Source organism: Penaeus japonicus, unplaced genomic scaffold, assembly GCF_977035675.1.
Source record: "Penaeus japonicus unplaced genomic scaffold, GWHDUDI00000001_assembly GWHDUDI00000020, whole genome shotgun sequence".
In the NCBI taxonomy this organism is placed as follows: domain Eukaryota; kingdom Metazoa; phylum Arthropoda; class Malacostraca; order Decapoda; family Penaeidae; genus Penaeus; species Penaeus japonicus.
In genome coordinates, this window is record NW_028234422.1 from 23,233,366 (window position 1) to 23,250,865 (window position 17,500).

Here is a 17,500-nt window from a genome sequence, read left to right on the forward strand (position 1 = left end):
TCATATAGGGATATGGAGTTTGGAAAAAGGAACAAGGGATAAAAAAAAATGAAATCTGTGCATATAAGAATAATGTACAACTGACAAAGTATGAATACTTCAAACAGTTATAAAATATAAAAAGTTCTGAACTGTGACAAATAAACACAATATGAAGCCAGTACTTAATCTGAAAATATATAATACAGAATTTCTTTCTAGCAAATATAATTGCAATAATAAAATCAAAATGGAGTCTTTTCATGAAAACTTTAAGGACACTGCTTATTATCCAAGCAAGTTAATACAGTAAAGCTTTGACTCTGGAAACTCATGGACTATAAATACCATACTGAAGTGAAAATTGCAAATCTGAAGAAAAGAATAAAAGGAATTCCTGCTACAAACACAGTACTAAAACCTGAAATTATAATAATGAATAAACTATTAAAAAATAAAAAACAACAGTGTTAAAGGTAGGAATGAAAATCCACAGACATAACATATAATATTGGCATTATCTGAAGGTGACTAAATGGAGTCTTAGTAATATGGTATTAAAGAGTGTGAAGTTAGATCACATTCCAAAAGACCTACAGAGTAGTAGTTGGTGAGTTAGCCCTGAAATAGTGACCAGGCCCATAGTTTTATCATAAAGAACTGTAGGAGCCCATGCTCAAGTATTCAAAAAAGCTTTCCTATAGCTCTGTAACATAGAGGTCTGCTTGTTAGGAGCAGGACAACTGCTGACCTGGCATCTTCCTTCATGTTAAGGGCATCAAGAAGTGGGCAGCAGTCTATAGTTAATCCCGTTTGGAAACAGACATAAGTCACACATGATCTAATCATGTACAGGTCTATATGAATAAACTCTCAAGAATTCATGTAGAACTACAGCAAGAAGTGAACACTGACATATTCATAGAAATCACTAAACTTATGGAATATCTAATTTCCCTGGCATTAGAGTTAATCTTTTAATCTATTATGTTGAGTATTCTTTATATTCTTGACTTCCACCATGCTATATGCCTCTTAAAGTCACTAAAAATTCTCTGACTATGAATGATGATGAAAATAACTTCAACACCAAAACTTAAATAAAATTAAGTATCACTTAATACAGAAGCTAATGTAATAGTCTTTATTGTGACAACTTATTGTATTAATATTATACCTAATATTGCAAGACAAATCTACACTATACACAATAGGTAACTTACAATGAGGGAACCACTACACACTACAAACTATCTTATACACTATAAACAGTTGTTTGAGAATATTCGGTACTTGAATAATTAATCTAATCTTAGAAAAGATATAAAACTATGAAAATTCAACCAACCCTGACTTTTTTTTTGTGTAAACTATGCTCAAAATATACATGATACAGGGAACAAGGTATGCTTGCACTTTTCTATTAATCCATTTACAGTGGATGGCATGATTTGCTGCCAAGGCAGAGTTGGGCATAGACATGGATGGCCAAACAACATACACCTGCCACAAGACTGTATACATATTTTATTAAAACCACAACCAATGGGTTAAAATTATACCATGGAGAACTCCATCAAACAAATTCTAGTAACTTAATATCAACTCTGGTACTGACATAATAGGAAAAGGAAGGAGAAATCAAAGATGCTAGGTTAAAATCACACAGAATATGTTTCATATATATAACACAAAATATATCCTGGAATACTAATCCTAAGACATTTAACAGGTGACGGGAATGTGCCGACAAGAGTAAATCTCTAGTTTTTATTTTTTTCTGTCTTTGTTTTTTTCATAATAAAAGAGTAATGGTTATATATAGTGTCTAAGGATGGGAATTATTATTATAGTCACTAATTACTTAGATATTCACCAAATTAGGTTTAGTTCAAACTCTCATTGCATAAGTAGGAAAGAAAGACTTGATGAGCAACTATCCACAGTCTCTACCAAACACTAGCTTCATAAAACAATGACATACAGCAAGATGCTGACCTTTGGCTCTAAAGAAACAGTGGTGCAGGCTGTGCAGGCAGAATGAGATTGGGGAAGGTAAATCAGACCACAAGCAACGGGTGCAATATGCTGTGACACTCATAGTAGTATGCACAGGTTGCCTTCCTTTTCCCCATCTTTATGTGTGTTCTCTATTTTGTCAAATGGAGTATCAAGAACAAAATTTGGAACAATAGCAAAACTGAGAAAGGCTGTTAGTTGGATGGCACATTAAAGCCTTATAATATAACAAAACACAAAAATTGACACACAGAAAAGACTAGTATCAAAACAAGTAAATTAATGAGTGCAACCGGCCTCCATTTGCTGCTTGGTGTGCTATACAGATGGCACTAGTGCCATTCTTGTGGCTAAAAGAGAAAATATATAGCCCACATCTGACAGGTTTACATTAAAACATATAGCCCATATCCGACAGGTTTACATCTCACTCATCATGAAAGAATGAAATAATCAGGCTATTGTAATGCTATTAAAATGAAAACACTTATAGGAACTTGCTGACAATACACACTAATGGCTTACAAAATACATAAAAAACAGACATTTAATAATATTAGAAAGAAGCTTGGATTATCTACTAAATACAAGCTAGTAACAAATATCTGTCACAGATAATAATTGTCAACATTTTATAATGCATAAGCATCACTAGCCAAAAACTAATATTAAAGCAAGCTGACAACATTTTAACTCGAAATCAAAACTTATTGTCAACAATTATCAATGCAGGAACATGCTTATAACACTTAATAATTAGAGAAACAAACTGAAATTATCTATTGAATACAAAATGTAAGCTAACTGCAAATACTATATACGGTAATCGTTATCCTAAACACATACAACAAGCTAACTCTAGCACAAAAAAATAAAACTCGTAAAATAAGCACATGAAAAATCAGCTGTAAAAACTAAAACAAGCTTGATAAATATATAAATAAAAAAGACGACAGTACTAGACACAAACAACCTATTAACAGTAAATACAGAAACAAGCTGATGAACGTTACTAGTTTAATCAAGTTGACAACAATCACTAAAGTGAGAAACAAACTGATGGCAGTTAATAAGTGAATCACGCACTACAAAAATTAACTAATTACAATAGCGTACTGACAACACTTACAAAAGGCAAAAACAACGTTAAACTTCCGAACTGTCAATTACCGTAATAAACCGTGAACGACGACGACGGTGTTTACATTACGTTCTTTTCACGGGGTATCATTTTGACTTTTTCTCTATCTACTCTTTCTTTTCTTTGTATATTTTGTATTTATCCGCGTGTATTAATTATGAAGATGGCGATACTTATTGAAATAAAAGGTATCTGACTAACCAATAGGTTTATTGTCTAGTATTTTCTCACCGCACCCTTCAGAATTACCAACAGAGTCACTACTTCAATATTGAAGATGATAAGGAGAAAAAATGTATACACTGATTTTACTTCATATCCAATTATTCTTGAGAATATTATATATCGATTTATCTTCAGTATACTGGAGTAATGAGACCAAAATTTGCCAATTAAACCAAAAGTTGGTATTTCTGACTTTATTTGCCAGAGGAAGCCAATGAAATTGCGAACGGTGTTCCTATCCAAACGCATTAATGAAACAATAATTTCTATATCAATATACTAGAACATACAAGAATAAGCTATTTAATCATAAGATATAAGTTGAAAAAAATCAAATGCTTTTCAAACAAAGAAATTGAGAAATTATTTTTTTCCTCCACTTCCACCCTTGTGTTCCTCCATGGAGTCGTGTGTTGTGTCAGATCGCCATTTGTGTTGGGAGTGAGAGGGGTTTCGGTGCGATTGTCTCTTTTCTTGGCCATTTCTTTGCTATTTCCAGTGATAAAAGGTGCTTAGTGTGTTTCTAATGATGGAGGAAAGTGTGCATTGTGGATAGGGATGCGACTTAAATAGGAAAAGCATCCTGGTTTATGAGTATTTTATTAAGTTTTGTCCCGAGGAAAAATGGCTCACTCCCAGTCTGTGAATTGTAGCTTGGATGACATCGACCTCAACGCGTTAAAGGTAAGTTCATTTCTATTAATTTCTCTTTGGGGAGATAAGAGGAGATGAGGAATTCGAACAATGGATCAGCGGAGGAAAAGGAGAATGTAATTTTTATTGGGATTACGAAGTTTTCTTAGTAATAGAAGGATCTCCATCTTCTGCACCGCTTCCTGCCGTAAGATCTCTCGTCCCTGTTATTTTATCTCGAAGGCTTCGTGATTTCGGTAGATTTCCAATCTTCCCTTTAGCGTCTTCTACCCCTCGTTCTTAACTCTTGAATGATGAATGCAAAATTGCTTTGAAAAGTAATATTCCTGTTGCTTGGAAGGCTTATGCACTCGAGGGGAACATGTGTTCAAAGTAGGCTTACCTGATAGTGAGATTTATATATTGCTCTCTGTTGCAAGCCTACTGTTTTTAGGGAATTGTCATTTCCGTTGGATTTGGTCTTTGGATAAGAACATTTTGTACAGTGGTTACATGTTAATCGACTTTAACAATTTGATTTTCTAGCCTGCTTCAGTAATTTGGGGGATAATTGGTAAGGCATTCTTAAAGAAAGTAAAGTTCATTTTCATATATACCAGGCAATCTCAGCAATTTGATTCTGTCTGGAAGTTCAGCATATTCATAGTAGAGGATGATTGAAAGCTGGGACCTCTGTTTCCACTTGCAACCCTGAAATTGCATCCACTTGAAGGTGTCTCTTTCTTTAGAACATCTTTTTATAATTACTTTCAGGTATTAGTTATGTACCAACTAATCAGGTACTGCTCTTTGTTTACTGCATGGTATTCATGAAGCAGTTTTAAGGTGAAGCCGGTATATGATGCATTACACTGAGACTTTATGGAATTGTTCAAAACTAAGATCCTAGTAGTGGGAAGTGAAAAAGCTATAGCTTTGGAGAGTATGATGTGAATCTTGATGAAGTTTGAATGGACTGCCATGAGTACCAAAATATTGTCCAATTCTAGACATAATGAGATGTGACTCATCTCGGCTTCCTTTTTTGTTAGGAAATGATATAAATACAATGCTAATGAAGATCATATTAAAGGTAGCAATACCACAAATGTGATATTGTCTGAATTATTCTGCCGTATGATTAATTTTGCTGATGTCATTCTATCTCCTAAATTTTGTCTCAAAATTTAAGATCTTTAGAACAATGTGTGTAGGCCACATGGTATTGGTGGTCTTGCAAACTGTAAAAGTATTGTACCTTACTTTCAAGATTGATGTAGTCGAAGGTCTATTGAGTGACGCCATTTTTATTTCATCCTCAGTTCTTATCGTTTGTTTTCTTAAACAAAAATGGGTTAGTCTCTGTACTGAAGGGATTTAAATGTGGCATTTTTCTAATATTGTCTTATTTGTTTGATATCTTTTCTTGGGAATAATGATAAAACAGTATATATATATTCCTTATTGTGATGCCAACCATGGATTTCATCATTAACCCACACAGGACGGGTGGTACAGCATGTGTACCGCGCATTCAAAAGCCCAGTTGCCGGGCGGCACAGTATTGTGCCAGCCATTCAATTGATTTAGGCCTAATAATTCGAACGCCCCGGCATTTGGACATTCAAGGCTAGAATTCCCCCGTCGGGAATGGGTTAATAGTTCATGACATTGATTTACTTCAATCATGAGATTTCCACCATGAACTGAAATTAAAAAGTTATGTGTTTGATATATGATTATAATACATGTGAGTTAAAAACATTAGACTAATGTGTTTTTGTTTTGAAGTTGTTTGACAAAAACTATGCCTACAATTTTCCGCAGTTCCCTGTTGGATGGGGAGTGTGTGTGTGTGTGCTATCATGGAAACTATGCTGGTTATGGAAAAGAGCATCAGATTAGGTATAGTTCTTACACAAGAAAACATATCTTCTGTGTGATAGCCATAGTTTTCGTATACTAATATTTTACCAAGGATAGATTGAGTATGATGTTTGACGGCTTATTTTCGCGTATTTTAGATCAAGGTGCACCTTTACAGTCAGACCATTACTTTAGAGGCAGTGCAAGTTGTCCTTATATGTGTTCCTAAATAGGTGTTTTTGGATGTTGAGATTAATTGGAGGGACATGTACACTCCAGCTTTGCATTATTATTAGTCTCTCCAATGAAAAAATTGATTATTTAGAAGTACTCAACTTCAGTTCAGTCATTTCATAAGCAGTTGTCACATTTAAATATTTTTATACAGTTCCTCCTCAAATATTGTATGATGAGAAATAAGATGTAGGTTTTCAGGCATAGGTTGTCAATTTAGCTATATGACCCTATAATGCAATGATTCTTACCTTGTTGGTTTTACAAAGCTCATCTAGAAAAAAAAAACAGCAAACAGCTAACACATCAACTCAGTTTAGATCAGAAAGTGAACATGAAATTCAAGATTTGTTTTTTGTTTTATTCAAGAACTTTAGAGAATTAATGCTTCACAGGAAAAGATAATCAAGGAGGTTTGTGAAGTCTTTTTGAAAGTGAGTGTGATAATAGAATGAAATGCTATGGGTAAAAACCAAGCTTGTATGAAATCAAGAAAGCTCTGTTGCTCCTTGTTAATGATATATCAGTTTATCTCAGCTAGTGGCTCGACTGAAATAGGAAATATATTATTTATGTTACAGTACATCTACGTCCACATTGATTTTGAAAAGCTAGAGCATATTTATAGACATACAGTGTACAGTTTACCTTTTTTTTACTGCAATATGCTATTGAATTTAGATATGAAATGTACATATATACCACATTGTGAAAAGAAAAGTGATAAAAGTTGGAAAATCTTTTGTCAAAGTGAATACGATATTATTGCATAAGAGATTAACAGAGGGGGATGGTAGACATTAATGAATACATTGTATTATAGGACTTGAAAAAATCTGTATTGTTCTATTCATTCCTTGTATTGTAAACAGATTATTACTTGCCAGGCAAGTGTTAATCTGATATATTAGACCAAGAGGATAACCATTTGAGTTCAATTGTTTTTCTGTAAAGCTAATGAATGATACTTTCTATCCAACCTCACTTCAATTTGTTCTAAAAATGTGAGGAGAGAGGATTTTGAAAATGAAGTCTTGTGCATTTATTTCTGAATTCCCATCTTTATAGTAAGGATGCTGACTTTAAGAAGATTGAAACGAACTTTGAAATTTAAGTGTGAAAGTAGTAGGGATACTGTAGGTGTTCATATCATTAGTTTTTTTTTTTTCTTTCTTTCTTTCTTAGAGAATAGGGCTGTACTGAATAGGGACTTTCTTTATTGAGTTTAATTTGTTATAAATAATAAATTTTGAGTGTAATAGTGGCACATTTTCTTTCTCATGGAAATTGTGTGAATAATCCTTATATTTATTACTTGCAAGAAAAATGTGTTTTCTTTCAGTTGATTCATATAACCCATTGATACTTGGGAAATACAATCTTTCTTCCCCAAAATTCAAGAGACAAAGTCAACAAGTGAAAATAGGTGGGCTTATTACTGGTATCTAATCCACTTCTTAAAACTGGAAACTTCATAATGTAAAAGGTAATGAAAGAAAACCATAGTCAACAGCACATCATCCTGGCATCATTGGGTGAAAGTTCTATTGTCAGAGAGTACAGTACAATAAAATTGCAGTACCTTTACTCTTAGAGTGTCTCCTCATTATTGTGCATCATGAATTACACCAACATCCTTTTATTTGAATGAGGTGATCATGCGTAGATTGCACTAAGTAACTTGAACATTGTATGCTTTTGTTGCATATATAATTCTGTTTTTTTTTTTTATATATATATGTATTTTTTTATGCATTTTTATTTTACTGAAGGATGGGATTTAAAACTTTTAAAAATAAAAGTTGGAAAATCTGAACTGTTGTCTGATTATTTTATTTGAAATATGGTTAAGGTCAGGTATGTTGCCTTACAACTTAATCATTCCCAGTGATTTATAGATTGGTTCAACCAACCATAAGGTTCTGCAGTCACCTAGCAAATGAGATCTGTCTTGTTAATGATGGCTTGGATGTGTCCAGGTGAAAATTGATGTCAGTCATATTGATGTGAAAACATCATCTATGCAGGCATGCTCACTTAGACATGACACACACACATGCCTGCACTCCCATACCCACATATATGCAGGCACTCCCATACCCACATATATGCAGGCACTCCCATACCCACATATATGCAGGCACTCCCATACCCACATATATGCAGGCACTCCCATACCCACATATATGCAGGCACCCCCATACCCACATATATGCAGGCACTCTCATACCCACATACATGTAGGCACTCCCATACCCACACATGCACGCACTCCCATACCCACATACATGCACGCATCCCCATATCCACATACATGCACGCATCCCCATACCCACATACATGCACGCACTCTCATACCCACATACATATAGGCACTCCCATACCCACATATATGCACGCATCCCCATACCCACATATATGCAGGCACTCCCATACCCACATATATGCAGGCACTCTCATACCCACATACATATAGGCACTCCCATACCCACATACATGCACGCACTCCCATACCCACATACATATAGGCACTCCCATACCCACATACATGCACGCACTCCCATACCCACATACATGCACGCATCCCCATACCCACATACATGCATGCACTCCCATACCCACATAGACATGCAGGCACTCCCATACCCACATACATGCACGCACTCCCATACCCACATACATGCACGCACTCTCATACCCACATACATATAGGCACTCCCATACCCACATACATGCACGCACTCCCATACCCACATACATGCACGCATCCCCATACCCACATACATGCATGCACTCCCATACCCACATAGACATGCAGGCACTCCCATACCCACATACATGCACGCACTCCCATACCCACATACATGCACGCACTCTCATACCCACATACATATAGGCACTCCCATACCCACATACATGCATGCACTCCCATACCCACATACATGCATGCATACCCATACCCACATACATGCATGCATCCCCATACCCACATACATGCATGCATCCCCATACCCACATACATGCATGCATCCCCATACCCACATACATGCACGCATCCCCATACCCACATACATGCACGCATCCCCATACCCACATACATGCACGCATCCCCATACCCACATACATGCATGCATCCCCATACTCACATACATGCACGCACTCCCATTCCCACATTCACATTCACACCCACACCCACACCCACATTTACATCCACATCCACATCGACATTCACACCCACACCCACATTTACATCCACATCCACACCGACATTCACACCCACATTCACACCCACATGCATATCCACATGCACACCCACTTTAACACACGCATGCACACACACATCTATATTGTTTATTCCAAGTATAACCTGTCAAACTTGTTTCAAGGATTTTCCTGTGCTGGATGCAGTGTAATTTTCATGTTTAGATTAATATTCACAAGTGCAAATGGAAGTTTTAGTTTAGTTAGTTGATTTGAACTCTAATTTCTATTATTGCAATTATATAATTGCACATGTTGCACAGAATGCATTTGATTATTGTTTTGTAATCTTACCTATAGGATGACATCTATTGGAAAGTCATCACAAATGCACTTTACACTCAGAGCATTTTAATGGTGGTTTCTTATGTTGTAATGGAAATAAAAATGGCATTAAAATGTTATTTACAGTATTTGAACATTATTAGTACTATATTTATCAGTAGGTAAAATACATACACAGGATTATATATTATCTTGCACAAGGGTTAACATTTAAAGTTATATCAGAGACTGTTTTTTTGCATCCATAAAGCCTTCACATGTACTTGGTTGTATCTGTTAGATAAAAACGTAGGTGCAGAACCTTGAAAGTTTGTATATTTTCTGTTTATGTGAATGAATATGATTCCGTTTGGTTGTTTGCAGGTGCTGTATATGCACCATACATGCATACGAGCTAGGGAATCATGTAGGCCTAAACCGTCTTCAGAAGTAAAGCTCTGTTTCTAAATATAGATTCAGGTAATAGGTGTTGTCCCTCGTTTTGGATAAATTTTAAAAAGGGTGATAAAGGGTCTCTCAGCAGAACATGATCCCAAATTCTGGTGTTACCACATACAGCGTTTACAGGGAAGGGGAGGTCTGTGGTTGATATTTAAAACTGGATGTTAGTATGAAGATTTTGATTACATGCTTAGTTGTACATGTATATAGATGATTTGTAAACTGTTGTATAAGATAGCTGCATTTAGAACTAATATACTATAGGTATGTATTAGTACAAACTTAGGACACAGAGAGATATCCTAGTTGGTCATGGTTTAGATATCACCACGCACATTAACAGATATTATGATATGTTTTATTGTATTGCTAGGTATTTATGATTTATTATTTTTATGACAGTGGCCTTGTACTCACAAACTTCACCGAACTGAATATTATTGTTGTTAGTAGAAGTAGTATTAGTAATAGCAGTAGTAGTAATGGAAGGGACTCTCATTGTTAGTACAGATAGGAGGTTTGTCTGCATGACTGCATTTTCAGAATCAACACCAATGTATTTATGTAGGGCAAATACGACAATCGCCTAAGTAGACCAAAACAAAAGTGAAATAGCGCTTTTGTCAACGATGATGTAAGAAAATAGCAGAAGAGCTTGGAATTCCCGAAGTTTGAAGAGTGGTCTTTTTTTTCCTTCTCACTCCCTCACTCCTTCCCTCCCTCCGTCCCTCCCTTCCTTCCTTTCTTTTACACTTTACATAGCAGCTGGTGCTTGGGGTTGCAGGGTGAAAGTGTGTTAGTGTGTCCAGAAGGTGCACAGACGGCATTACATTGTGATTTGTTCTTTAGGGTGAGAGTGTGAGAATGTGACGGTTTTCTCAAGAGGCTTCGTGCGGAAAGTCATATTTTGAAAACAATTATTAGTATCTCTTTTTGTTTTTGTTTTTGTATATTTTGGAATGGATAAGCTGGACGAATTTATTTTCGTCTGTGTTGATGGTAGTGATGGAATTTGATTATTTGAAAGGAAAGACAAGACAGAATGGATGATGAGATAATCTAGAAACAAAGAAAGAACGAGCGCTTAAACTCGCGTCCTCGTTATTTTCTTCCCCCCTTTTCCCCCCAAGGGAATGAAGAACTTCGACATTTTCTTGAAATTTCTTGTGGGTGCTTCACGAGTGTGATTACTGAAATAATGTAGAAAGTACATCGCAGTGCGCAACCTTCAAGTGAAAACGACAGTCCAGAAATTTGAGCGAGTTTCTCATGGTACAGCTCTGAAGATGAGTTCATTATATAAATATTCCATGAACAGGTTTTTTGCTTGCATGTGCGCTCTCTCTCTCTCTCTCTCTCTCTCTCTCTCTCTCTCTCTCTCTCTCTCTCTCTCTCTCTCTCTCTCTCTCTCTCTCTCTCTCTCTCTCTCCCTCTCTCCCCCCCCCTCCCCCCTCCCTCCCTCCCACCCACCCTCTCCCTCTCCCCCCTTCCTCCCCCTCTCTCCCTCTCTCCCTCTCTTTTGAGTTTTTTCCATCACCTATTAAAACCATTAGCCTTGGTTAACCGGCCTCCGGAACCAGCCCCATCCACACCTACCTCTGCTACCCAATTAAGGATAAGTATTTCGTCTTGTTTCTGTCTCCCGTATATAGTTGTGTACTTTCGTGTTTTTTTTTAAATACGGAGGCTGCTAATACGACTGCCGCTTCTACCACTGCTGGTGCAGCTGTTGGGACATCGATCGGCCCCTTGAAGACTCGCCGTGTCCCTCAAAATACCATGGAAGGACGTAGGCTTACTCTTCTTAGGCCTACGTATGGCAAGATCAATACGGAGTTTTTTTTCAATGTTGGCCAAACATGGCCGTGTTTTGCAGGAGCGTGTTGGGAAGGGATAAGTCAAAATGACACGAGATACGGTTAGAGATTGCTTGTGGTGGTTCTACCTCATTTATTTTACATTTTATATTGTTTCATTTATTTATCTATTAGTTTCCCTCATATCTCTCATTATGTGTCCTGGTCCATCTTAATCATAGTTTGATTACACCTGATGCATGTTTTCCCATTGGCTTATAAAAGTTAGCTTTTAAAAGTTCCTCCCCCATTCGCTGGCTCTCTTCTCCTCCTCCTCCCCTTCTTGTTCCTCCTCTTCCCCCATTCCCCTTCCCCTCCTCCACCTTCTCCTCCCCCTCCCCTTCTTGTTCCTCCTCTTCCCCCATTCCCCTTCCCCTCCTCCACCTTCTCCTCCTCCTCCTACTCCTATACCTTTTCCTCCTCCTTCCCCTCCTCCACCTTCTCCCTCCCCGCCCCCCACCTCCGCCCTCCTTTTTCCATTTCAGTCTTTCTACCTCCTCCCTATTGCCTACGTAACCTTGAAGTGGGGACACATGTGCAGGTCCCATTCCGACGACGGTGGCGCTGTCGGGGGAGCCGCTCCCTGCGTTGGGAAATGGCTGAGGTGTGCGCGAGTTGAGGAGGAGGTAGAGGGGGTGGAGGGGGGGACAGGCGATCAACGCCCGCTGGCGCTTCTCCTGCTGTGGGTGTTGTCTGTGTATGGTGTCACGCGTCGTCTGTCTCTTGCCCATAGGTGGGTTTCCGCTCTTTGTCGGTGATGATATTTTGTCGATTAACCCCCCCCCCCTCCTTTCCCTCTTTCCCCTTTTTAATTTGTGATCGTTTGATTATCAGCGAGTTGCTCGTTCTTCATCTCGTTTCGTTTGTTTTTTTGTTGTTGCTTCTCTCTCATGCCTCGAGGTGCATTTCGCGCAGGTTGCTCGTTTTAATGTGAAGATGTGTTTGTCTGTTTCGTGTACTTATCTGTGTGTGGATTCTCTGGCTCTGTACACATGTTCTTCCCTCAGCTTTCCTCTCCCATTTACCCCTCTGCCCCTCCATTTCCCCATATCTCATTCTCCCTTCACCACTACCAATCCTTCCAGGTTTACCCCCCCCCCACACACACACCCCCTTCACTCTCATCTCTGTAAGGCCATACGCCAACCACAAGGACGAAGGAGTGTGTTCATCACAGGGTCTCATTCCCCCACAAACTCCAGGGTAACATGAGATGGCAGGGGTGGGGGTGGGGGTAGGAGAGATAGGGTTAAAGGGTAGGATGGGAGAGGGGGGGGGGGGGCAGGATACGCTGTTTATGCACCGTCATAAGTAGCAGCTGCTTTTCAATATGGGAATTGCAGTGTACTCTATAGAATACAGTGCCGTCGTTGATCTTTCGTTCAAATTTTGTGCATTCTTTTTATGGTTATGCATTTGTGCTTTTATTTTTTATATACTTGAGGAAAAGTTTAGAGAGTTAGGTGAGAGTTTAGGATGGAAAAGACTGTCAACAAGACTAACAGACAGCTGGTTGGCCAGAGGATTTTGAAAATGTGACTGTTGATGATGATATTGTTATTGCCTCCCTGAGAAGTAAGGGAGGACGTTACAGTGTAGACTCTGGATTAAGTATTGTTATCCCCTTTTCTTTGCTATTGAGGTTATTAATAAGAACATATATATATATATATATATATATATATATATATATATATATATATATATAATTAGAGAGAGAGAGAGAGAGAGAGAGAGAGAGAGAGAGAGAGAGAGAGAGAGAGAGAGAGAGAGAGAGAGAGAAATTTGATATCAACTATGCATTAATTCAAGGAAGCCAGTATTTTAGATATTAGGAAGCGCGCGCGCGCCTACAACCAGACAGACAGACACGAATATCATTCAGGATTTATTCTTCATATCCCCCTACCATGAAATGAGGAATTATGGCCAGTGTAGCCTGTGCAATACGCCCACTCCCTGCCCACCAATCTGCTAAAGCGCCCTCCCGCCCACGATCCCGGTCTCTCGCCCCCGTGTTTGTTGCTGCTGCTGCCGCGTCACGTGTGTACAGCAGCATCGATCCCCAGCCGGAGTAGCGAGAGCCTAGTCTCCGCCCCCATCCCCAAACCCTCTCACGCCCATCCCCCACCCCCACCCCTTCAAGCACCCTTTTACGCCCATCCCCCTGAATTACCCTCCTACGCCCACGGCCGCCCCCTGCCTGTACTCCCGCACAGCAGCCGCCCACCTGGATTGTTGATGCTGCACGACGACTTGTCCGTCCGTCCAGCTGCTTGCCCGACGCCCATCTTGTGTGAAAGTCTGATTATGTCGTTTTTATCGGGGTGATTGAGCTTTGACATGTATGTATGTATATATATACATCTATACATCTACAGTCTATAGCTTTATGTACATATATGTGTATTATATGAATACGCATAAGTTTACATATGTATGTGTTAACGCTGTATGTGTATGTATGTATATGTATATGTATGTATGTATATATATATATATATATATATATATATATATATATATATATATATATATATGTATGGTATGTATATATATATGTATATATGTAATGTATATATGTGTAGTATTGGTGTGTGTGTATATTATAATATATACGTGTATACGTGTGTGTTTATATATATGTATCTATATATAATACCTGCACACACACGCATATATATATATATATATATATATATATATATATATATATATATATATATATGTATGTATATATATATATATAGAGAGAGAGAGAGAGAGAAAGAGAAAGAGAAAGAGGTGTGCGTAAGCTTGTACATGCGCGCGGGTATGTGTTCATTAAGAGAATGTGACAATTCGATAAAATTGATTTTTTAGGAAGAGAAATTGGCATAGGAAAGTAATGGTCAGCATTTACGTTTGAAATGATACGGTGTTTTCAAGATGAGGATAAGCGAAAAGTCCTGCAGGGATGAGAGGGATGGGCTCCCGGGTTACGGCGGCGCAGCGGTTGACCTTCCCACATGCTGTTTCGCCAGAGAGCAAAGGTCAACGGAGTGCCGCTGTGCCGCTGTGGGCTCCGGACCCTTGACCTTCCAAAGGACGACGTTTTTAGTTTCACTCTCGATCTGTCTATCCGTTTCTTTTTCTTCCGTTCACCCCCACCCCTCCTCTTTCCTTCCTTGCCCCTTTTCTTTTGTCGCTCCATCTCTTTCCTCACTCTTCCTTTCTTTTTTATCTCTCATCATTCCTTCATTCCTTCTTTCTTTCTTTAATTCATGCACTCCTTCCTTCCTTTTCATCTTTCTTTCCTCCTCCTCTTACTTTTTTTCTCTTCCTGCCTTCTTATTTGCCCTCCCCCTTCCATCCTTCTTTCTTACTTTCCTTCTTTCGTTTCTTCTCAAGTCCTTTCTATTCTCCATCCTCCTTTGAACTCATACACAGCAAGGGCAGCTGCTGCTTCTGCCTTAATCGTGCTGGGGAATTTTTCATAAGTGTTGGTGCTTCTTGTCGGTGTTAACACGGTGCTCTTTCAACTGGGGTGAATAGACCTGAAACCTCTCTTATATATTCACTCATTTTCTTCGTTCTTCGTTATCCTACTCCTCTTCTCCCTCCTCCTCCACTCCCTGCTCCACCACCTCCTCCTCCTCTCCCTGCTCCATCTCCTCCTCCTCTTCCTCTCATTTCTCCATCTCCTCCTCCTCTCCTTGCTCCATCTCCTCCTCCTCTCCCTGCTCCATCTCTTCCTCCGCCTCCTCCTCCTCACCTTGCTCCATCTCCTCCTCCTCTCCCTGTTCCATCTCTTCCTCCGCCTCCTCCTCCTCACCTTGCTCCATCTCCTCCTCCTCCTCCTCCTATCCTTGCTCCATCTCCTCCTCCTCCCTCCTCCTCTCCATGCTCCTCTTCCTCCTCTTTTTTTTCTTCCTCCACCTCCTACTTTTTCTTCGTCTTTTTCTGCCCTGTTCTAATTATTCCGTAACTCTTCCTCGCCATCTTTGTTTATCATCGTTTTATGATCGTTTAAAGTTTTTTCTTCTTTTTCTTCCTCTTCCATTATCTATCCTATTTCTCCTCTGCTTAACTTCCTTCTTCCATTTCTTTTGGATGCCTCTTTATTTGGGAAGAAATGGCACGGCGGTGGTGGCAGTGCCCATGCTTTCTTTGTGACGGTGCCATGGCACTGTTAATTAAGGCACCAAGATGGCAACCTCCATGCTTATGGCGGCGCTGTTCCCCAAGATGGCAAGCCGCGTCGGTGACACTATTTAAGCCAACTATGATACTGCGGCGAAGACACAACACGGCATTGGCAGTGTTAATCATGGCGACCGAGGGGGAATCACAGGGGCGGCGCTTTCATTTGGCTCTCCTTGTCGTCGTCGTTGTCGTCGGTGTGTGCTCAATAGATACTAATTGAATAGATTAATGCTATATTGATTGCCTTTTGTTGCTGTGCTCGTTGTCTTTAGTGTTGTTTAGATTTATTATTTTTGTATTTTTTTATCTATATATGTTTTTGATTATTTAATTTTCTTTTACTTTTTATTCCTTGAATTAGTTAGTTATTATTATTATTATTTTACTGTTATTCAGTTTAGCCTCAGTCTTGGTTTGTTAACCACCGATACTCTGTTACACCCCCCCCCCTCCCGCACAACGTCTCGTATTCTTTTTAAATATTATGACCATCCTTACAGTATTCCATAAACATGTTCTGAACTTGTATTTTGATCTCGGCTATATCTCTCCTTGTCGTGCATTATTTTATTCTGTTATTATCTGTTTGTGTGTCTACCTCCTGTGTTATCGACGGTTCGAGTTTAATATTTGTTGTCGTTATTGTTGATTTTCTAGTATTAAGCTTTTTATTTATGTAGTGTACCTGCTTGTATCTTGTGTCGTAAAAGCTTAAACTACCCAGAAATTAGAGTCAGTGAAAAGTCTGTTCATGTGCTGTTGGTCCGCAGTGTTACAGACCATTACCTCTCCCCACCATCTCTCCTTCCTACCCATGACCCCCTCCCACCCACCTACACAGCAACCCCGCCCACCAAGCTCGCCTCAACTCTGACGTTCATTTATGTAAACTCCCAACCTTTTATGGTGACCTCTTGACCTCCAGGTTGACTTTCGACCTCTCTCTCCCTCTCCCTCTCCCTCTCCTTCTCCTTCTCCCTCTCCCTCTCTCTCCTTCCTTCCCCCTCTCTCTCCTTCCTTCCCCCTCTCTCTCCTTCCTTCCCCCTCTCTCTCCTTCCTTCCCCCTCTCTCTCCTTCCTTCCCCCTCTCTCTCCTTCCTTCCCCCTCTCTCTCTCCCTCCTTCCCCCTCTCTCTCTCCCTCCTTCCCCCTCTCTCTCTCCCTCCTTCCCCCTCTCTCTCTCCCTCCTTCCCCCTCTCTCTCTCCCTCCTTCCCCCTCTCTCTCTCCCTCCTTCCCCCTCTCTCCCCCCTCTCCCTCTCTCTCTCCCTCCCCCTCTCCTCTCCCTCCTCTCCTCCCCTTCCCTCCCTCTCTCCCCTCCTTCCCTCCTCTCCTCTCCCTTCCCTCTCCCTTCCCTTCCCCTTCCCTCTCCTCCTTCT

The 17,500-nt window shown here is 39.5% G+C and overlaps 2 protein-coding genes across 5 annotated transcripts in view; one reads left to right on the plus strand and one right to left on the minus strand.

Annotated features, from left to right (window-relative positions):
* Positions 1-3,350, minus strand: part of Mnat9 (microtubule-associated Nat9) — a 4,970-nt gene extending 1,620 nt beyond the window's left edge. Inside the window, exon 1 of one of the 4 annotated variants that reach the window (XM_043000660.2) lies at positions 3,169-3,350. Coding sequence is in view for 2 of the 4 variants with exons in the window: in XM_043000661.2 (XP_042856595.2) it covers positions 1,978-2,080 (103 nt within the window). In the remaining 2 variants the exon portion in view is untranslated. Of the gene's footprint in view, positions 1-730; positions 752-1,977; positions 2,971-3,127 lie in introns of those variants that run through there. The other 3 variants (XM_043000659.2, XM_043000661.2, XM_086548125.1) reach the window with 3 other exon arrangements.
* A 424-nt stretch (positions 3,351-3,774) lies between these two features.
* The window catches only part of msn (serine/threonine-protein kinase msn), a 133,499-nt gene continuing 119,773 nt past the window's right edge, over positions 3,775-17,500 (plus strand). Inside the window, exon 1 of the mRNA XM_086547849.1 lies at positions 3,775-4,048. Within this exon, the coding sequence (XP_086403975.1) occupies positions 3,989-4,048 (60 nt within the window). The 5' untranslated portion in view covers positions 3,775-3,988. The remainder of the gene's footprint in view (positions 4,049-17,500) is intronic.